This window comes from Triturus cristatus, chromosome 2_2 (genome assembly GCF_964204655.1).
Source record: "Triturus cristatus chromosome 2_2, aTriCri1.1, whole genome shotgun sequence".
NCBI lineage: Eukaryota > Metazoa > Chordata > Amphibia > Caudata > Salamandridae > Triturus > Triturus cristatus.
In genome coordinates, this window is record NC_140582.1 from 408,608,874 (window position 1) to 408,632,389 (window position 23,516).

General features: G+C 46.2%; 1 protein-coding gene across 1 annotated transcript in view; it reads right to left on the reverse strand.

Annotated features, from left to right (window-relative positions):
- The window catches only part of LOC146862300 (UPF0462 protein C4orf33 homolog), an 89,182-nt gene that overhangs the window by 16,655 nt on the left and 49,011 nt on the right, over positions 1–23,516 (reverse strand). The window contains exon 5 of the mRNA XM_085641487.1: positions 12,790–12,841. Coding sequence (XP_085497613.1) covers positions 12,790–12,841 — 52 coding nt within the window. The remainder of the gene's footprint in view (positions 1–12,789; positions 12,842–23,516) is intronic.

The window sequence follows — 23,516 nt, forward strand, 5'->3', positions numbered from 1 at the left end:
GGGGTTATGTTAGGAGTGTAACTCCCTTACCCTAACTAGGATGAAGGGTCCCTACTTGGATAAAGGTACCTAACTCCGCCAACTAGAGACCCCCATTTGTAACAGGACTATACTATGCTGGTCTGATACTTGGACATTGACGAGAGGACTCATTAGGGCAGGAGGGACTGCAACTCTACTAGCCGCAGACTTGCAGTGGCTTGGAGGTTGTTGTTCTCTAGGAAGGATACTATCATTTGGTGGATTTTTCCTGAACGTTGCTAGCCTGTGGCTAAATGCCATCTGCTGTGGCCTGGGTCCCAAAGTACTCTCCAAGGGCTAGTGAGCTGGCCTCCTGTCCACATGATCCAAGGGATACAAAGTATCTCTCTCCACAAGATCATAAGGACCGCACTGGTTGTGGCGGATACAGGTGGAAGCAATAGCGGCCCGTGCAGGTAAGAGTGGTGGGGCCAGGTTGGGGGGATTCGACAGACAACCACGAGGGAAAATCAAATAAATAATTCACTTTCTCTTGTAGTCATCTGTCGAAATCCCCTGCTACCCCGCCCCACGCTCTTACCTACACAGGTCGCGGCTGGGTGGAAGTGATCGTGGTTGGGACAAGGACCGTCCTGACATACACCATCATCTAGCTGTGCAAGAGGAGTGTGTGTGCAAAGATTAGCAGCCATTTGAGTTGCTGGGAAGTGAGGAGTGCAGGAAAGTGCAGAGGAAGCTTGCATAGTCTGAGGGACCTATGCTTGCACCCAGGGGAACTGTGCTCACTTGCGCTTCAGAGCGAGTGGTGTCCAAGGGGAGTTAGGGGAACCTGAACCAGGAGCTGAGACTGTCTTCGGCCTCCAGTGACAGACATTACAGCTTCTGTCCGAGATCATTGTCTCCCTCTCCCTGAAGCCACACCACTGGGTGCTTTGTTGCGGTAAACACCGTGATGAGGCTCAAGGGGTTTCATATGCCTTGTGGGCCTCTGCAGCTGACTGTCGGGGGTCTATGACAGGTAACACCCCTCTTGAGAGGAAAACATTTTCCAGATGTGGAAATGCACCAGCTTCCTCTATCATAACCTTTTGTCTATGGATGGATAGCGATCCCGCACTCATGTGGGTGCCGTTGGGCGCCTGATAGTGTAATCCGGATGAACAAAACTAAGTAACTGTTTCATTCCGTGTCAGGTGGTTCCGACTGTCTGGTCAATAGAGCCCAGCCGAGTCAGCATGTCTCATTGGTTGATGGAGTTGAGGGACTGAGGGGCTTGGTCACGAGCCATAGTCAGAGACTGGTGGCTGTTTGACCTTTCTGCAATGGGAAAGTCCGACAATTGCATTTAACTGTAAAGTGTATATAGAATGTGTGTTTCATTTTGATTTCAATAGAGAAGTTTGACAATTGCATATAACTGTAGAGTGTATATACAATGTGAATCTCGTTTTGATTTCAGGTGTGTGTGTGATATAAAGACAAGTGTTTTTATACATACTGTGGAGTCTTTTTGGGGCGAGCATAGTGTGTTGTGAGGTGGGTGCTGTGCCAATACTTTACACTCAATCCCTGAGGATAAATCTGACTGCTCGATACCAAGCTACCAGATGGGGAGCACAAGTTATCGGACAAGTGTATCGTACTCATCCTATTTGGAATAGTAGTTTCTGACTGGCTATGATGCATCACAGCCAGCCAGAAACAGCTGGGTGTAAAACTGGGGGTCCCTTTAGGCCCTCCCATCATATGCCTGGAGTTCAGTGCATGCTCACTCAGCCCCATTATGCCTTATTTGTTCATATATTTTTCAATGGGCGACTTGCTGCACCTTGAGGATATTGGTGGCCATGACAAAAAAATCCCACTGATGGCCTACCAATCAGAACACCCCAATTAGCTGTTCCGCAGCCGGGTCTGCAAATTTACAAGAAACATAACACCAAAATGTGTTTCTTTATCGTTCTTATATGAATTTATGGATATTACAAGGATGTGCAAATCTGTGGCGAATCCACAAAATAACAGTCAAGAGATCTCTATGATTTAACTCTTTAGAGGCCCCCTAAATCGCTTTTTATTTTTATATAGTACGAACTCGACCCGAAGGTTTCAGAGCGCTTTACATGAGCACCGGTTGCGTTACAGACAGACACATTAATTTTGTTAGGCACAAGGAGATTAAGTGATTTGCCTAGCATCGAAGGATGTTGAGCATTCCTTCCGAGACTCGAACCCGGTTCCCCAGCTTTGAGGTTGGCCGCTCTAGCCGTTAGACAACATCTTCTCCCAAAAGCTCATTTTTTAAAAGCTACTTATCATATTTACACCAAACCTAGCAAAAGCGCACTTTTGAGTAAAGTTCTAGTGTCATATGGAGTTTGGAGTAATTCTGTTCAATACAGAAATACAGCCCCCATCACTCTCACTCTTTGATTGGAACATTTTGTGTAGAAGGCAATAAAGTTATAACCAGAATAAAAATACGTTTCAATTGAAACTCAGACCTAACTTTAACTACACTGCCGCCATCGCGTAAAGCAGCCAGAGAGTACGAGGTTAACTTGCTCGATGAGGTTACCGTGGTGTCGCATTCTAGTCTTCTGATCAACACATGATACCGCTACGCCTTGTGGGAGAGGCGCACGGCATTGCAATCGGGTACTGTTAGCTTCGGAGCTCACGTGCTCCCTCTCCGCAATAAAGAAATACGTATCACCAACCCCGAGTGTCAGCGCCTCATTTCTTGGGAAGGATTTGACACTACAAACTGGCGATGAGGCAGAAGAACCTCGACTTGCAGCTGCCTGAGCACCGCTTGCCATACCGAGCAGAGCGCCGAAGTACGTCACAAGCCACTACCCAGGTCAGTAGGACAGGGAGCGCGGCAGCGAAGCAACCGGCTGCGTGGAAATTCTCCTTGTTCCCTTCAGCGAGCATACACCAGCTTCAACTGTCCTCAGCTCTCGAGGACCGCTTACGGCTTAATTGACTGTGTGCACCCAATTCTCCAGTCCCACGGCGGCACGCAACGTGTCGGCGGCCCTCTTTGATGCATATGTTGTGCCGCTACACGCATTTTGCCTTCTGAGTACCCAGGCTACTTGCCGTCCCCGCCACAGCACAGCACTGGCATTTAACGCCTGCAGGCGCTCACGCTTTGCTGCTTCAAGCTGCTGACCCCGCGCTGGCCAGCCTGCAGCGTGTCTTGCACGAATGTTCTCCAAGTGACACGCACACTGCCTTCAATCAGGATACCATAAGAGGCCATGTCGGCCCGTCAGGGTTTTGAGTGACTTTCGTGGCATGCATGTGTGCCCACCCCCTGTGACAAGCCTTCCTGGGGGTACTGGGACTTTCTCCATTAATTGAGCACCACCACCTCCTACAGTTGCGGACGGTGGATCACCGTGCCTCCTCACTTCTGGAGTCTTCCACTCCTGCGCCTACCAGTCAGCCATGATGTGCACACAAACCTTCTCCCTGACAAACCCAGTTCCGTTCCTGCCGAAGCCAGGAGAGCCTGCCATGAAATGGGCTGATTGGAAGGGGTACTTCCTCAATTACCTGTCTGCCCTGGAGGACGAAGGGGGAGGAGGAGTTCTCAAGTAAACGCAGGAAGAAAATTCTGCTGCTCAATCTGGGGCCGGAAGGCTTGAGGGTGTACAAGGGCATGGTAAAAAACCTAGAGGCCCGGATGATACAGATGTATTCCAGCACGCATTGAAAGACTTGGACAGTCATTACCAATCAGTCGTGTGCATTGCCATAGACAGGTAAAAAAAATTTCAGAGGAAACAAAATGACACGGAAACAGTAGACGACTATGTGGCGGCGCTTAAAAAACTGGCAGTGAATTGCAAATTTGGCCACCTTCATGACGATCAAATCATAATGCACACAGTCAACACTAATGTACAGGAGAAATTGTGGGTTAGTGGGGAGGCCCCCCTCAATGAAATCATTGCGATTGTGAAGAAGGCAGAACTGTCTAAAAGATGTGCGGTAGCGGCTAAGAGGGAAAGTGAGACTAAACCCAACGTGTGCAAAGTGAGCGACAAAAAAGTTTCAAATGACAAACCTGGTCCCAGTGCGGGGAACAGAAATAGTAGGAGGCCTATGAAGAAATTTGCAGGACCCAACAAAAGCCCTAGTGAGCAACGAGGTAGTTGCTACAGATGTTGGAGTCAGTCTCACATGGCCAATGAAGATGCCCTGCATTCCATGTAAAATGCTCCTTTTGTGGTGTTGTGGGACACTTTGGTAAAGTCTGCAGAAGGAATCCCAGCAATTCCACGGTCAAATGCGTCATGTATGAATCAGATGCTGAGGGTGGGAGATGTTGATGATGATGGTATTTTATGCATTGATGACCATGTCATGCGTATTGATTGCAACAGCAGTAAAAAGCCCTCCTGTATGTTGACCATTGGGGGTGTGCAGGTATCCATGGTAGCGGACTCTGGTTCTCCATACACTATAATCCAAAGAAATGTATGGGAAAGGGACTTGACACTATAGGGAGACATCTACATCCCACCGATGTACATCCTGTCACCTTCACAGGAGAGAAAATCCCCATGGTTGGGTTACGGCAGCCTAAATTTGAGTTGAAAGGGAGGGACTCCTTAGGCAAACTGTATGTTGCAGAAAAGGGGCCTTCTGTCCTGGGGTGGGCTGACCAAGGTGCGTTAGGCATCCAGCTCAACCCCAGCGGAGAAACGCAAGTACTCATGACTGATAACCCACCTGTGTCTGAAGAGGAAAAACTGAAGGAAGAGTTTCCCTTAGTATTTGGCGGGACCATTGGGAAGTTTTCCAAGTTCACGCACAAGATACTACTCAAGGAAGGCGCTGTACCAGTCAGCCATAAAGTCCGGAATATTCTCTTTAACTGCAGAGAAGCTGTGCAACTTGAATTGAAACTTTTGGAGGAAAACGGCATAATAGTACCTATCAAAAGCGCTGAATGGTTGGGGCCCTTGGTCGTGGCACGGAAACCAAGCGGGAAGGTGCGTCTCTGCATATACCTTAGAGAACTGTATAAGAACATAATCGTGGACAAATTTCCGTTGCCCTGAATCAATAAATTGTTGGCTCAAACCAAAGTAATCAATTGGTTCTCCTCGATAGACCTCACAGCGGTGTATCATCAAAAATCGCTCCATCCCTCATGCAGGAAGTTGGCGTCCTTCATCACTCCCTTCAGCTGCTACAGATTTCGTCGAATGCCATTTGGCTGGCCTCAGCAGCCGCGGTTTTCCAAAAACGAATGCACAAGTTATTCAAGGATATCAGCGGCGTTTTATATTTCCAAGACGACATACTCGTCATGGGGAAACACTAAGCGGAGCACGACGAGAAACTGAAAGGAGTGTTACGGAAACTGTCTGTGAACGGCCTCACGGCAGAACTAGAGAAATGCAGATTTGGTTTACGCACCATCACATATTTGAGGCACGAGATTAGTGACAGACGGATTTCTCCGAAGAAAGCCAACGTGGAGGCCATCTTGTCTGCACCCAGGCCACGAAGCAAGGACGAGGTCCGCTCATTTCTGGGATTAGCAGAACTCTACATCAAATTCATCAGGAATTTTGCTGCTAAAACACACCATTTGCGCCAAATCTTAAAGGAGAAGAACACCTTCAGCTGGACGCCGGAGTCAAACGAGGAATTCGAGAACATCAAGAAGGACATTTGCGATGCTATTCCCCTGCACGGATTCGACAGCTCTGCTCCCAGCATATTGACAACGGACGCCAGTGAGAAGGGATTAGGGGCTGTCCTGTACCAATTGTCCACTGATGGCAAAGAAACCACCATAAGCTTTGCATCCCGTTCCCTCGCCCCTACAAGGAGAAGTTCAGCGTCATCGAGAAGGAAATGCTGGCGTCCATTTGTGCCATAGAGAAATTTCGCCAGTACTTCTGGGGCTCCCGGTTTATCCTCAGAAGGGACCATAAACCGTTGATTAAAGTCCTCACGTCCAGTGGCCATGCCAGTGCTACGCCTCGCATCGCCAAGATGACCCTCAGACTATTGGATTTTGTCTATGACGTTGAGTACCTACCAGGGACAAAGAACAAGGTGGCGGATTACCTCAGAAATTCTGCTGCCATGGAAAGGGCACTAACACACACTGAACAGGAAGAGTACACTGTAGCATTTACGACGGACCAAGAGAACATTATCAGTGCACAGGATTGGGAGACAGCCTACGACGAGGATCCTCAACTCCCACTATTAAAGACGTTTGTTACCCAGGGATGGCCTGAGAAGAGGCACATGAGAGACGACCTCACGAAATATTGGAAGGTGCGTGATGAATTGTCCATCAGCGACTACACCATATTTTTACTAAGGAGGAGACAAAGTCATCCCCCCTAGACAGTTGAGGGATCGCATCCTCAGCATCATGCATGAAGGACACCTGGGAATTGTGAAGTGAAAGAGGAAAATAATACAGTTGTACTGGTGGCCAGCCATTGACAACCATGTGGAGAAGTACGTAAGAGCATGCGAGCACTGAGCCAATGCAGACAAGTCAGTGACCTTGCTAAGGCCTCCTATGGGAGAGTTCACCACTCCCAACAAACCCTGGGAGGAATTGTCGATTGACATTTTGGGCCCTATTCTAGACTCTTGGGGGATACCCAAATATGTGATTTTCCTTGTCGACAGGTACACCAAGTGGCCGGAGGTAGAAGTGTGCGAGAATGTGGACACGGATGCGGTCATTTCCTTTCTCACCAATGCATTCCTGAGGGAAGGAATTCCGAAAATCATTACGTGTGACAGTGGTCCCCAATTTACTTCGGAGAAGTGGAATGCATTCATCAGGAGGAATGGAGTCACGGCTAAACACACTCCAGTGTATCACCCCGCAGGTAATAGCTTCGCTGAACGGTTCAACCGGGTGATCATGGGTTCCGTCTAAGCAGCCATCAGTGTGGGTAAGAGCTGGGAAACAGAAATCAGAAACACGGTATGGGCATACCGCATCACACCCACCCTAACTGGATACAGCCCGTTCAAGATCCTATGAGGAAGGGAACCGTTCACACGAGACAACAACGTTTGGATGAACCTGAAACTGCAGAGCAAATGGTCCCCAGCAGTAGTCAGAAGCAACTTGGAGAAGGCACAGAAAATTTACAAAGACAACTATGATAGGAGGCACGGAGTGCGAGAGGTTTCCCAAGCAACGGGGGATTGGGTCAGGATGAATTTTGCAGCAAGTTCAGCAAGCCTCTACAAGTCAGAGAACTTTATTCCCGCTCTGCCTTGTTGAGCGACGTCAAGATGTGGTCGCAAAGTAGAATGGCCAAGTGCAACAAAGTCATCGGAATGAACAAGGACTTTTCCAGCCACAAGCACCGGATATACTGGGTGGGAGCCTGCCAATGTTGTAGATGGGTTGGTCACAGGCACACAGAGGAATGGCGCGATGTGGGAGACAGTGGGTGATGCTGGTACCACAGGAGAGAATAATAATTCCGATTCCACACAGCACACTCCACCCCAAGAAACCAACAACCCTCACAACCCAGACATTACGCAAGGGACTTCCACCTCAAACGACAGCGGCCCGGAGGGGAGTACCAGGGAGGCCAGTTCCCACACAGGGGAAATACACAAGCCACGGGTTCCCCTCACGCGCACCCGCATGGGCAGGGCAGTGGTGTTACCCAAGAGGTACAGCGAGTTTGATATGTAACCACTCCCTCCTTCCTCTATCCCTCTTTACCACCTGGAAATCACTGCACAGTGACGCTCTCTCTCTCTCTCTCTCTCTCTCTCTCTCTCTCTCTCTCATCTCTCCCGTCCTTCTTCATACTCTGTGACAAGTAGCCATTACAGTGTTGTTCGTCCATGGCTCCACCATTGAGCCGCCTTCTCGCCTATGCAATTTGTGGAGGCATTGTTCAGTCAACCCATTGTGTATGCAATGTGTACATGTACTGTTTAGTTTATTCCTTTGGTTGTTGTTAAGGGGGAAGATGGGTGGTGTTGTATTCTAGTCTTCTGATCACCACGTGATACTGCTACGCCTTGTGGGATAGGCGCGCGGCATTACGATCGGGGACTGTTAGCTTCGGAGCTCACGCGCTCCCTCTCCACAATAAAGAAATACGTATCCCCAACCCCGAGTGTCAGCACCTCATTTCTGGGAAGGATTTGACACTACAGTTACCAAGTTTAGGCGTCCACAGTACAAGTTTATATGAATGGCCCAAAAAAAGATGTGACCAACCAACCATTCCAGGATCGCATCAAAGTGTTAAGGTTCTTCTAAGTGACTCACAATCACTCGGGAAACTGAGGTTATCAATGAAGCTATTCATTATTGTGTAGAAAATCGTGGTCACAGTCGAAAACATCCCACACACTGTTTAAACAGATTCAACAAAAGAAAAGATCACTACAGTAGGCTGGGTGGATTCTAGGAAAACTTTGAAATAGAACACTGTATAATAGTTGATAGTTATTGTCTACTTTGACTGCCAAAGTGTCTCACAAATGGAACCTCGAACGTAGACGATCGATGGACATGTTTCTGCGAATTTAAACATTTCACTTCCAAAATGGCTGCCCACAATGGAATGGAATCTAATTGAAAAAAAAAATAAGACAAAGAAAAAAACAGGCTTCCAGTGCAGGTGGCCTTTTGATTAATTTCACGGAGCTGAATCCATGGAACCAATTTATAAGTGATTTGCAGGCATGCTGGCGTTACTCAAATAAAGCGTGTGCTATTAGAATGATTTATGTTACCGGCACTAACATAAATGATGAAGTGAAGTTTGCAGTCCTTAATTACCGCCATGAATAATCAAGAACGAAGCCACACTTTGCCATTTAGCAACCGTGAAAGATGTGGCAATAAGTGAAAGCAAACTAATAGAATAAATTCATTATTCCTTGTTATCAAATGTTGAAAAAATTAATTTTATTCCTACGCCACCTTTATTTTGTATCAGTTAATGCTTAACCATTCAGTTGACGTTTGAAAGTCTTTTAGGGCACGCGTTTTCAGGCGATCTTTTATGGAATAAATACGGCCCTAGTATCATCCATCGAAGCCCAGCAAATGCCTTGCGCGTGGGAATCGTTTTAGAAAACTGTTATTAGCATCGTACGGTCTGCGCACAGCGCTCCGGGACTCGCGGCGCTATACAGCGGCTGATGTGTTACAAAGTATCAAAAGTTATGTCCTTGAGAATATATGTTCTATAGAGGACGAGTCCACCATAGGACGTGTTGGTAGTAAATTAGCTTTTATGGTAGTTCAGAATTGTAGGCGCCTACAGGTGGCGCGACCTGGATCACAATTTGGTCCCCTCTCAATTGACCTCAAATACTTAAATAAGAAAGTGTGGCTGCTGAGGTACATGAGTTATATCCCGGTTGTTAATTATTGTGCCCTGAAAAATTCGGAGCACACAGATTTCTGCAGGCTGCTTGTGTCTCCCCTGTTGTCCGACCTGTCTTAAAGACGGCACTGGAAATTGCTTTCCAGTTTCCTCTCCAGTGTTGGGGTGTGATGCCCTGTATATGCAAACAGGAAGTGCAGCTGGAAAAAAGTGAAACCATTTTTAAACCTAAAAGAGGCCCTCGCTTTCCAAATCGTGATTTTTTTTCACTCTCCTCTTTCACTGATGATCGGCCTCTACCTGCTGCTGTCGATGCCATTTTTTTTAAGCAGGAATGGATTGTTTTAAATTATATACATTCTCGGCAGCTGGACTGCTGGAGATGTGGGGGCCCCCCTGGGCCTCTAAGGTGCAGCCCCCCCCCCAAACTACAGTGGCATCAGTTACACCCAGGAGCGGCTCCTCCCCTAAGGCGGAGGAGTGTCACCCCACTGCCTTTCAGCACAGCAAAAAAGGAAAAATAAAATGATATTAACGCGGTTATTATCCTTTTGTTTTTCCAAGCTGCAGCAGTTTTGTGGGGCGGGGCTTGGCAGCGCATTGGCGAGGAGTGGTAGCACCCTCCTAAGTGCGCACAAATGTTTGACCAGCCCTCTGGGGCCGGCCAAACATTCATGCACACTTTGCATGTTCTCCACCCAGGCTGCATTACAGCCTGGGTGGAGAACATCCCAGGCTCCCATTCCCTGGCTGAGCGCGAACCACGGCGCTCAGACCAATCACACCGCTTCATTGTAGCGTTGTGATTGGCTATGGGGAGCCTCAGAGCCCAGGTGCTTCCTGCTTGCAGTGAAGAATCCGGGAAGAGGACTGAGAGGACGGAGGCTGCCAGCCAGACAGCCGGCCGGCAGGTAAGTAATCCTTTTTTTATTTATTCTTTCTCTCCAACTTTCCCCCTTGCCCCCTCTCCGCCCCACTGCTGCTTCGCCAGAGCAGCCACGATTGGTTACACCCCTGATCTCATTTATGAACTATGCAGTACAGCTTTCAATTCTCAGAATGCTGCCAATACCCTGAGATCCACTACATAAAAACCAGTAGTCTCCCTGTCAGGGTCAGATTTGTAAGGCGGGCACTCAGGCAATGGGCGATGTGCCAATATCTGAGGTGCATCTGTGGGTCGCTTTTTTGGGCAGCGTGAGCGCCAATTTGGGCTGTGTCAGTGCTGTTCAGATACCGCAAGCGGCCCAGTGGGGCCTGAGTGGACTTTCTGGAGGCAGATGGGCCTCTATTACCTCCCTTTTACCAACGGGTGACGTGTCATTCTGAGTCTCTTGCTTGGCCGGACCATTAATGTATGCAGATTCAGCAGGGGCAGGGGGCCTGAGCTGAAGTGGTCTCACTCATATTCCAGTGTGGTTCAACAGTGTGAACTAATCCGTGCACAAAGAGTCCTGGCAACATTCGCATTTGTTTCATTTCAGTGAAATTGAGAAAACATTTAGAGAACACCCCCTTCTTTTTTTCCATAATACTTAAAAGACTGAAGCAGTGTTTTGCGTAAAGGAGCAACCCGCAAATATGGGCCACTTTTTTTTTAGCTTGTCCGGGCCTAATTTTGATCCCAATCCAACCCTGGAAAAAGGAGTAGGGAGGCTGGTAATGGATTAAAGATTACCAGTACTGTGCTCAGCCAGTGCAAATGTCAGCACAGTTGGCAAAGCAAAAGGGCTGCGGCTACGCAATGTCTCAAAATGGCCACAATATGTGGCATGCCATCTCCAAAGTGAAAAATACGCTGTTGCCTAACCATAAAAAAATTATTTCATGGATAAACCCTTTCCTTTACACTGCCAATAACTAAAGAGGTGTTCACTTTCCATTTCCACGCTGCAAATTACTTTACTTATGTTCCTGATGCGAGTAAATCTCTGTCGGTTTTCAGGGACTGGAAAGACTGATAAAATATTGGGACATTTTCACACGTTGGCAAGATTCTGAGTAACTACCATTTTTTACAGGCAGAGCCACCCAAAAACACCCACAAACCTGCCCCTCACAGCAGATATGACCACATCGAAATTTCAATTATATTCAAAGAGGGCCGGGGAAAGGGAGGTTGGACCGTCCAGCACTCCTCCCAAGGAATTAACCATAATAATAACTGTTGTGCAATTGTGTTTCGAATGGGTGGTTTTAATACGTTTTTGGAAAGAATAGAAACCCTCAGGTGGAAATGTTTTTCTGGCAAATTTCGTTTATCAGTACCCATTCACAGCATTCCTGTTTCTACCATTTTATTTCAGACTTCGCCAGCTTTGAGAAAAAACAAGTTGGCTTAGTGTGAATCAAAACAAGTTAGAAAAAGAAACTCCATGAAAAGTAAACACTCCTCCTGGCCTTCAGGGTCTTGAGTGGTTAGACCCCAGGGGGTCGGGCCTGTTTGCTCAAGGTCTCTCGGCGTTAAGGTCATTCCTGTGTGGCAGCCATGGCCCGACTGGGAACCGAAACCGGCCCTGGCAAACCCCTCGGCTGGCCCCGGGGGTGCGGCTGAGCTGTTTGCTTGGGCCGATTTTGGACAATGTTGTTACAGGGGGCCGATATTGCTGACCCCCTGTAACAAAAGTGGCCACCAGGGGCCCAAAACCAGTCCCCACCCTGGCAGCCGACTGGGGAAATGCCCGGTGCCCGCTACAGCCAGTCCGGCCCTGTTGGCAGCAGGTAAAACTTACAGCTACAAGCCCCACCCCTACTTCATAGAGGCAACGACGGCTGGGAGAAGATAAACTAACCTTGGATAAAAGCTGGCGATTTCCCTTACCCCCATAAAAAGCTCGAGTTTCCAGAAATGTTTAAAACTTGTTCAACTCCTCAGACAAATACCTCTCAGAACCAAATCCATAGTCAACATCTTGGTTCTGCTTCTGCTACGAAGCTAAAATACCAACATAAAATAACACCTTGCTTGTTGCTCAAAGCCCAGAAGATTCTGTCTATGTTAAATGAAGGTCTTCGTGAGAGAGTGTGTTGTAGTGTCTTGGGCCCTAGGCCCACATGCTGTACCAATGACCACGCTGACACGCAGTAGTTGAGGACTGGAACTGGCCCAGGGCACGTGCGCCCGGCCCCTTATATTTGCAGGGTCACCTGACTGGTGACGCCTGTGATGGGTGGGTGTATAGTGTGGGTGCAAACACAGGCGGAATACTAGAACGTGTCCAGCAGGACACTACATGTGTGTCAAATTTCAGCCAGCCTTCCTCCAACGAAATCCTTTGAAAGGGCTCATCAGCAACCTTTTGTTTGGGTATGTTTTTTTGTGATTATTTGCTGATTGTGTTGGCATGAAGAACATTAATTTGCCTGCCAGGTTTGCATTCTCTACAATTGAGGTGCAGATTTGTAAAAGCTCACCCAAAAGAACAATACTCACTTTAAAGGCATTCCCCACTCCAGACAGCAGCAAAACCAAGTGTTGTCCATGCCTGCAAAAGTAAAAAGCGACAAAGCAGAATTGCAGAATTAGAATGCTTAAAATCCAGGGTCATTTTCCCAACCTGTCACGTTTTTAAACTGTCTAAGAAATGGATTTCCCATTTAATCCGCACCTGGCCCTGGGAGAAGAGGCTTCCTTTGAATTCCAGACATCTCGACTAATCCCCCTAAATCCATTTTATAATGAAAAAAGGAAGCCTGTGCAACTCCACACTCAAAAAAGGCAGCAGGCATTATTACGTGGGAACATCTCACCTGCTTTCAGAATATGTATAACCTCTACCGAATCGAAATCTGGTGGGTGAAATTCGCAGATTTAGACATGCTATGATAAAAGGTGTCAATCTACTAGTCGAGTAAGCTAATTTACGTTTAAATGTAAGTGCGTTTTCTCACATAAAACGTACCTTCCATAAATTAAGTAAAACGAAAAGATACAGTTCATGGGCCCTATCAAATGATGTGATTTCCTTTCATACCAACTCTGAGTTGTTACGTGTATGATATAGGTTTTACATGTGATTTACTCAGTGCTTAAATTGTTTTGAAAAGTGTCAGGGAACACAGTTTTTCCTAGGAGCCTGCCTCTGCCAAATGCCGGTTTATCTGAACACCAAGGCGTCCTAGTGTTAATTGCATCCCCTGTCACCTTCTTCCACCAACCTACACTTCCTTTATCTCTATCGCTCCTTTTGCAGATATGTTTTTCGTTTCTGCCTTCTCTCTTTTTGCTTCCTACATTTTTCTTCTTCCTCTTTTTAACCCGCTCTGCCTTTTTTCTCTCTTGCTGTGGTGAAACAAAATCCCAGTCCCAATAAATGAGTGATTGTGCCCTAAACCTGCAACAACATGCACACATTTAAGCATTGTATTAAAAAAAAAGTTGGATGATGCAGTATAACCGTTCCAGAGGATGCTCGAATGTGTTTCAGACATTCTGATCCAATCTCAGAGCAGGGCTCTTCCATATTTCCTCACAATACAGTATGTCGGAAAGCTCCAACATTTATTGACCCCAGTCATTACCTATCTCGTCCGTCTTTCTCGCCAGAGTCCTTCCCAAATGACCACATTATCCACCTATCCTAAAGACAAAAGAAAAAACGTATGCCCCCACCAACATGGCTGCCCAGGAAGTGGATAGGGATATGACCATAAAGGCAGGGCTTTAACGGGTATGCTTACTGTTTTTTAGGTCTCGCCTGATATAGCGCATGCGCTGGTCTGGCCGAGACATTTAGTGTAAGGGTTTTCAAAGTGCTGCCACAGGCTTTTGGTGGCAGTCTAATCTGTGCTCATTCTTTTTCTAAGGGTTTGCTTGCTGACTATACTGTCCTCGAGGGTCCAAAAGAAATATGGATTTCTGCTAAACTCCAAGAAGTCAAAGCTGCTTCCTTCTCTGAAGATTCTATTGATCGGAGCTTTGTTTGACATGGTTCTGGGGACAGTGGCGTAGCTAGGGGGGGGCGGTGGGGGCGGACCGCCCCAGGCGGCACTATTTAGGGGGCGGTGGCCGCGCAGCACTGGCACGTTGCGGCGACATTTATAGTTTATTTGGGGACCCAAATAAATTATAAAGGCCGCCACAACGGGCCAGTGCTGCGTGGCCGCCGTTTGAAGTGCAAGAGCTGCGCAGCAGCACTGCACGTGACTTCCTTCCTGCTCGATGCGGCGTCAGTGGGTGTCTGCAGGGCCTATGTGCCTGCGAATGAAGTTGTGGGAGGCTCCAGGGGCAATGAGCGCGCCTCACATGCAGGAATTATTTTCAAAAATGTGTCCCTGCGAGGCTGCGACCGGACCCACCCGACCCAACCTGAAGGATCACCGCGGCCTCCGCAGCGCAGGGCACGCTCTTGTGCAGCTTTTGCTTCTGAACCTGAATCATGGTTTGCCCCAGGAGTCAGTGGGGCCACGAGGAGGCCGGGCCGTACCGAATTGCAGCTCGCCTGGAGTGAGGTAATTATAGCTCTCACTCTGCTAGTTTTTAATAAAATTAAGAATGTGCCTTTAAATTATTTAAAACATCAAGTGAGCCCTGCCACCTATGACCCTCCCGATCCCGCCCTTTGGACTGCAGCGGCTGTGGAGCCCAGAGCTCTCGGTTGTGCAGCTTTGCTGCTTAGCTATGTTTGAATAATGCCCGGGCGGCATGGTTTGCCTGAGAGTCATTGCGGCTACTACGAGGCAGCCGTGCCGTATCAAATTGCCACAGGTCTTGAGTCAGACAGTGCATAGAGTGAAGTAATGGTTCCATAGAAAAGTACCCATTCTTGGTCCCTTAGTTTCATCATAAAGCTTTTGAGAGAGTGCCTCACACTGACCTATTACTCATACTTTAGATTCACAGCCAGGTGATGGATTCTGCCAGTTCATTACACCGAGACTTTATGACCCTTCTGAGTTCATTTTTTCGATCCTTGGCACACTCTTTCCTTTCTTTGCCAAATCCTTTCATAGTTTATACTTTTGGATTTTTCCAACTGACAGGGCCTTTCTGTCCCTTGAAGTAAGTAAATAATAATCTTTTTACACTGCCATAGATTCCAGCCTGCTAACTGAGTTTCGAAAAAAAACTGAAATAAATTTTTACTCTTACGTTTTTCACAGAGCTCTGTTTAAGCTAAATAACCTAATGCCCTGGTGATGATGATGTCTTAAATAAACACGGGTCGAAATGTCGTCAATGCACTTTATAATTGGACCCATTAAATTATTTATCAGTTATATATGTTAAAATGAATCCACTTTGTACCATTAGTTTGGGTTTGTGTGGTCCATTGCTGGATCTCGCAAGTACACGCATCTTGCTCTTCGCGTAATCTAGCTCTGCTCTTCTACTAACCTTATGAAGCATTATATTATTTTTCATTGTTGTGTCCAATTGTACGGCCTATGCATGCTTGAAATTGTTATTTTTTTGTTCAGCACATCGATTACATTTCAAATATATTCTATTTATACTATTTCAGAAGAAGCATATGTTCATTAATCATCTTTAAAACAGAGAGCTCTTGCAGTTCAAGTCTTCTCTTCTGTCATTTGTTGAACTCACAGTAAACCTTACCCTTTCCAAACCAAAAAAAAAATAGAGTGATGTAATGGTATCTCTCACTCTACTAGTTTCTCATAAAATTAAAGATGTGCTTGCTGCCTTTTAAACTAGTAGCGCCTAGTGCCCAGTCATGATTATCTTCAGCTGCCTGCTCTGTTACAAGATGTAGTTTTGCAGTCACTCACAGCCTGTGCATGTTGAATCACTCGCTTTCACGAGACGCGCCACTCCACATACAGCCGCACTAAAATCGTGTTAGGCCGCTCGACGTTTCTGAGCCACACTGTGTCACTTAAGTCAATAGAGCCTAGTGTAGCTCTGACAGCATGTGGGAGTCATGGTGTGATCTGTGCCTTGGGCAGATAGAGGTTCCCCAACCGGGGGAGGGGTGGGCGTGGACCTCTCAGGGTTAATGATTTTTATTACGGTTGGAATCTAGTTAGCTTTTGGAAAAAAACATTTCTACTCATTTATGTTGCATTTTTTTATTCAACCCCAGTGTGTTTCACTCGTCTTCATTGCTTAGATGTTACTCTCGTGAAGGTGTCACTCGTTGTCATTGAAATGTCACTCATAATTTCACTGAAATTATGAAAGGTCACACATAGCAGTCTGTAACCTTGGCAGCTATGGTGCTTTCTCTGTTATGTGTAGAGGGAGTGGGTTGCAGGCTCTTGCCTTGGCCTTGGACACAGGGACAAACCAGCACAGTAACAGGGTCAGTGTTTTAAATGGGCCTGCACTTCAAAATACTCTTCTCTTCAGTAATGGAACTTTTGTTTCGCAGTTTTGTAGCAGTACAGAGGTGTTAAAACTGAAAGTACTACAATGTTCCTTGTATATTGAGCAGTTTTCGGGCAACACACAGTGTCAAGTAAACTCTGGTGATTAATTTACCTGCTGGAGAGAGACGGGAGTTTCATCTAGTGGCAGGTTTCATTTGTGTGAGGTAACGCAGGTGGTTAATATCATAGCTGCCAAGTATTCGCATTGCTAATGTGACATTTCCATCGATGCAGGGACTTATGAAAGACATTCCACAGCGAAATGTGACACATCAAAAACATTTTATACAGTGTGTTAAAATATTGAGTTGCATATTCATTGTGCTTTAAGTCATAGCTGAGACATCGTAGCACTTTAAATACAGAAGCCGTTAACCACCACTCCTTACCCACCTCCACCAGGAATCTATTCCTTTACTGTCTTGTTACACTCATCTGTAGTGACTGAATTAATCAATAAAATATCATAATGCAAACAAATGCATTTCCTACCGAGTACTTTAACTTGGATTTATCTTTAAACATACAGTGTGCCTTTATTTTATATGATGTTACCTGGAGGTGAAGACAATCGAAACTTGGGAAGAATAAACATATTTTGTCCTTCCAGCTTTGTTTTTAACTTACTGCCCCTCCCAACCCTCTTCCCCCCTCACCTGGCCTGGTACTGCCCCAACTGCAGAACTCAAGTTAGTCTAGTGATCAGGTGCATTGGACTCATCTGTAATATCCTGAAGGTGCTGCCAGGGGAATCGTGGTCAAACCCAGTGTGGTGGACCGGTCTGCAGACATTGCTGACGTCGTGGACGGGGCAGATAGGGGACAAGGGTCCTGCACAAGCTGTGATGTTATGAGTAAGATGTCACAAACAGAGTAGGCAGAACTGATGTATGTTTTGGGTTTCCTTCTGCTTTTCCTTTAGCGGCGCAGCTAAGTGGGGGCGGTCCGCCCCAGGCGGCACTATTTTGGTGACGGGGGCTGCCTAGCCCCGGACCGTGTCATGTATGTGCATGTAACTTGCATGATCGAGGTAGCTATTAGCGGCGATACTACATGTCTCTCGGACCTCTTTCAGGTGCTCGTCGTCCTTTTTCCCCAGCACCCCCCCCAGGGGAGGCGGCAATCTGAAGGATAGCCCCGGGCGCCACAAGCTCTAGCTACGCCTCTGCCTGGGGAAAGTCTCCTTGCCACCAGCCCCCCAACAAAAGCACACCTCTCAACTCAGGAATGTATTAGGTCTTCCACAAGCCCTATTAAGGGAATGGATGAGATTTCGAGGGTACATGGCAGCTGCTACATCTCTGGTTCCGAGGGCTCGCCTCCACCTATTTCATCTAGTGGCTCATCACCTGTCTCTCTGGGATCCCACCTCTCCATCCTATGATACCCAGGTCCCAGTGACTCGGCCAAAAGTGCAGAAATGATAATTGTGGCTGACTGTCAAAAAATAAACAAGGGTGTTCTCCCCTCCTCTCCCCCCCCCCCCCCCCACCATTAACAATCACGGCGGATGCCAACAGTCTGGGCTGGGGGACTACTTTCTCACCCCAGGGGCTATGTACCATATCAGAATCCAATATTTCATAACATTGGAACGAAATATCAGCAGTTCACAAGGCTCTACTACCCTTGGCTCCTCAAATACTTAACAGCCCTGTACAGATTAGAATGGACAGTCAGCTTACAAGAGCTTATGTGAAACATTTGGGAGGAAACATTTGTTCTCCTCTCTTAGTATTCCTTGCAGAGCGGTTAGGGATTTTGGTAGAGGAGAACTAGCTTTCTCTGACAGCTATTTATCTTTCAGGGTGGTAGAATGGGCATGCAGACCTCTTGAGTCGGACGTTCTCTTCCTTGGACTCCCTGTTTCTTTCTTCCCAGACATTTCAGGAGATATTGGACCATTTTGGCACCCCGTGGCTCGACCTGTTTGTGTCTTCCAGGAATGATCTCCTCCCCAGTTTTTGCTATCTTCCTCTAAGTCAGGTGGCATAGGGAGTAAATACAATGAGTTTTTCCTGCCCCCCCCCACAGCCTTTTATACACATTTCCTCCATTTCCATTGATCAGCAGAGTTCTAATAAACATTCTGAGAGATGGTGCTGAGGTTCTCTTAGTAGTCCGATATTGAAAGAGACAACCTTGGTTCCCTTGGTCCAACCCCCTCGGATCTTTCCCCTAGTTCCATCTCCTCTCCAGTCCCCTAGGTTGCCGGAGAGCACTCTTCATCATCTCTACCTGGGGGTTTGGAGACTGAAAGTCAGAGGCTGCAATCCTTACGTTGTACTTCTGAATTTTCAGTGTCTATTCAATAACTCTAGGAAAGGCATCACCCTTAAGGTCTGCAAGAGACACTGGGGGAATTTTTCTTGATGGTGTACCTCCAGAGGTCTTCATCCAGTTTCCTGTGAATGGGGCAGTTTACTAGAATTCCTTAGAGATGTGTTTCTCTTGGCCCTTTCAGCTGCAACCCTCAATAGCTAATGGATTGCAATTAAGGCTATTAGACGTACTTTACTGGCACAATTTGACCTGTTGGCTTCTTGTCTATTATGAAGCTTTCACTAAAATGACCAGTGGTCCATTCCCTTGTCCCTGTTTGGCACCTTCCTCTGGTTATATTGTACCTTCAGGATTCTCCTTGTTAGCCTCTGTTCTCTGTTTCCTTTAAGTATCTAGCCCTGAAGGTTTTTTCCTAGTACACATCTTTTCAGAACTGAGGTTTGGAGCGATTGGGGCACTCCTTTTTAATGACCCATATCTCAACTTGTTCAAAGACACAGTGGATCTACATCAGGACACGGAATTCTTTCCCAAAGGCTCCTCTTCCTTTATTGTTTCCCATGATTTGATCCTTTCTTACTTCTTTCCCTCCTCTTCCTCAGAGCGGAACATTTTGTGGCATCCCTTTGATTTAATCAGGACCATATAACTGGAAAGAACTGCTTCTTTTAGGAAGATAGACTTTTTATTTGTTTCTTTTGGCATGGGCAAAAGGGGCCAATGCTCATCAGTTTTCACACCAAGTTGTTGAATTAGGACTATGATTTCTGTAGCATATCAGAGCATTTTACTCCTTCGGGTAAAGCAGGGTCGCTCAATGAGGGAAGTCTCCTCTACTTGGGCAGCTTTCAAAGAGTTTCACTCAGACATTTGTGATGCAGCAACATGGTCTAACCTACACACTTTTGTTACTCATTATACACAGAGAATGGGGGAAATATTTTCTACTTCTTTGGGTTCTGATGTTCCTCTATAGTACAGTAATGCATATGCTGAATTATTTCTTCCATATCTGTTGGTAATAAATTCACTAGGGGTTGCAATCAATTTTTGAATATGGATCAATTTCCTTTTCTCAATTAACTTTGGTGTATGCTCATTTGGTAACAGGGACAAGTTAGTCAAAGTCTTTCCTTTCAAAGTCTTGCATTCCCTCCCAACCCCTACTAATTCAAGGAAGGAGGGAGAAATTTGTAAATAAGATTTTGTTTTTGCTCTGTAGTTTCAGGAAGCATACCTGCTAAGGCCCCACCTCTATGATGTTATCCCTATCCACTTCCTGTGCAGCCCTGATGGTGGGGCATATGTTTTTTTATTATTTCTTTAAGATGGGTGAAAAATGGACACAAGCCACATTAGCTCATTTGGTAAGGAATGTGTCGTGGAAGACTATGACTTAGAGTAATGAACATTACTGGTAGGTAACCAAGTCAATGTCTATAATTAAAGAATGCATTTCAGGCAATCTTGTTTTGATTTGATGTGACTTTAATTCTTATGCAACGCACAGTTCTAAAGTTTTCTTTTAGTTTAGGTCCATATTATAAAGCAGCCGCCCTAGATGAAAATTGAGCAAAATAAATGTGTTTTGAAGCTTTCCTGAATATGAGAAAGTCTGAAATACGGTGGGGCAACTGATTGTCACCTAAAGGCAGTGCTGACTTCAGGATTTTGGAACAAGATATATTTTGGAACCACCTGTTTGAATTTATAATGCATTTTAGCTAATTCAAGCTCTTATGATGCTGATTTGTAAGTTAACCTTTCACGAATGTGGGCATGCCAGAACAGCAGAGAGCTCAAGGTGTCCAGTGTCTGACAGCCAAATACTGTCAAAAGAAAGCTTGAACAAACTTTTATAAAGTAATTTCTTTTTGTGCTTAAATCAAAATTTTCTTCTCTTGCATCAACTTTTTATGTAGAATTCTGCATCTAATAAGCCGCTCCTCCCACTGTCGGAAAAACACAATAAGGGAGACTTGGTAGATGTTTAAGTAAATAGTACATTAGAGCAGAATATAAGCATATAGCACTTGAAATTGCAACTAATTGCTGAATATTCTTCATCAAAAACACATCTTCCTTCACAACTGGTATTGTTTTAATGCAACAGTGAAAATTAAATCCCTGCTCTGAGGATTTTTACCATACCATCAGGCGAAATCTGTTAATTTTCTCCTTAATTCTTTCTTTTCTCTTGCCTTCTCCTTCCTCTCCTCTTTCTCTGTGTATACGTCACTGGATACACAGTGACCTCTATGTCTGCCAAGTAAGCGAAACAGGGGGCCAGAGGTAATGAAAACGTCACAATGTGAGAGGTGAAGTTGAAGAAGGAAGGAGGAGCTAAAGGTCATGTAGAAAGACAGTTAAGGCAGGAAGAGATATAAGATAAAGAAAGAAAGATGAGCTAGCCATATAGAATTAAATAGAAACATAGAAAGAGGAAGAAGTAGGTAGAGAGAGAGAAAAGGAGAGAGAGGGGGCAAGATAGGTAATGTTTTGGGGCGAGATGGGGAGGTAGAGATATAGCAAGATATATGAAAAAGGAAATGTAGAGACAGGGGTTGGGTAAAGAGAGCTTAATTAGAGAAGGCTAGAGGTAGTCGAGGTAAACATGTGCAGATGTGAGCTAGTCAGAGAAGCCCAGAGGGAGGCAAGATAGTGCGGTGAAATGGAGAGGGGCAGCATGAGATGTGAGGTATAGAGAAATAGGCTTGCTAAAGAGATTAGTGAGGCATAGAGAAAGACCAAGTGAGGGGGATAAAGTAGCAGAAATGAGCTGCGGAGAGAAAAGAGGTGAAGTACAGAAATGAGAAAGAAAAAAGTTTGATGGGTAGAAAGTGTGAGGTAGAGACAGCGAGATGAGATAGATCTGTAAACAGAGAGCTAAAGATAGGGGTGAGGTTGAAAGGGGGAGTTGAAAAAGAGGAGGTACAGAGAGAGACAGGTAGAGAAAGAGAAGTAAAATGGGCAATGATAAATTGAAAAGGGGTAGAGGTAGAGAAAGAGAGGTAGTGGGAAATGAGTGAGTTAGTAAAATAGGTAAGGATGAAGGACAGGGTTGGAAAGACAGAGTGAAAGAAATGTGGTAACTGGTGGAAGGGGATGAAAGGCTACTCAAGCAGCAACCATAATCCTTGTCAAGGTGAAGCCACAAGCAAACCCCAAATTAACCTGTGGTCAGCCCTCTAGTAACTTGGCACAGAGCACTCAGGCTGAACTTAGAGATAATGTGTAAAGTATTGCTGTAGCACTTCAAACACTAATAACGTAAAAACACAACACAAGAAGAATCCCACACCAAATTAGAAAAACAGAGTAAATGTAAATAATGAAAACAATCAAGAGCAAAACAACAAAAATCCAATTAGTAGAATCTGAGACATGTAAATTTAAAGATTTCAGTGAAAATAGTGCCAAAAAGCACCAAGTGCCAGCTGTGGTTATCTGGTCGTGCTGCACCAGGACAAAGTCAGAAGCGCAGGCCTGCTACAGTAACACACTTAGGCCTGCTGTGCACAGTACCTTAATCCCAGTTGCGGAGAGATGCGGAATCCCACATGGAGGATAGGTCACGTAGGAATGTGCAAAGTGCGATGTGAACTCCTTGCGTGAAGATGTGTTGCACTGTGGCAGTTTCAATGGGCTGCGATGGGCGATGTGAGTCCTTGCATCAGGGAAGTCAACGCAGCAGAGGCAATGCATCGGTTCGAGGGTGATGTGTCGAGCAGCAGATGCAATGTCCCGGTTTTGTGGGAGATGCATCGTGCCACGGAGGAGATGCGTCAGTTCTGCAGAGTCCACAGATGGGCTGGCAGAGAACCTTCAGGCCCAGCTCCAAGGGTCCAGGACTGGGGTGAGACCACTTGAGAGGGCAGGGCTCAGAGATGGCAGAGTCATGGTGCTGGGTTCAAGGTGGTTGGAAGCATGTTCTCTCCCTAAGGCATCTGATCAGAATGCCAGCCCACTAGTCCTTGGAATCACTCTGGGGCCCTGGGTTTAGATATGTAGGTCCAGTCCTTTTCACCCAGGCAGAAGAGTACCAGAGAAGCAGGTAAGCATAGAAGGGCAGTAGTCCTTCAGGGCAGCCGTCCAGCAGAGTGGCAGTCCTTTCAGCAGCACAGCAGCCCTTCTTCCTGGCAGAGTATCCACAGGCCCTGAAATGTACTGAGGAGTTGGAGTCTGAGGTCCTACTTAGTACTATACTTAATGTACTAAAGCGTATGAGGTCCAATATTTATTCCTGGTGCCCACTTTGAAGTTGGCCAAGCTTCCAGTGGTTTCCACCCCACTGAGGTGTCAAGCATCCCTTTCCTCCCTGTCCTGGTCCTAGCATGTCTGGTTTCACAGTAGAACAGTGTAAAACCCTTTTTGAGAGTGCTCAGGCAGAGCCTTTGTGATGTGCAAGTGTGGTAGATGACAGATCGCCTACCTCGTTAACTCATCCTGCCAACAGCTATCTTCTCTTTGTCTGACTGTCTGGAAACAAAACACAAAACCAACTGCCAGCTACACCTAGTCATGTGACCCAGGATCAGGCTGCAG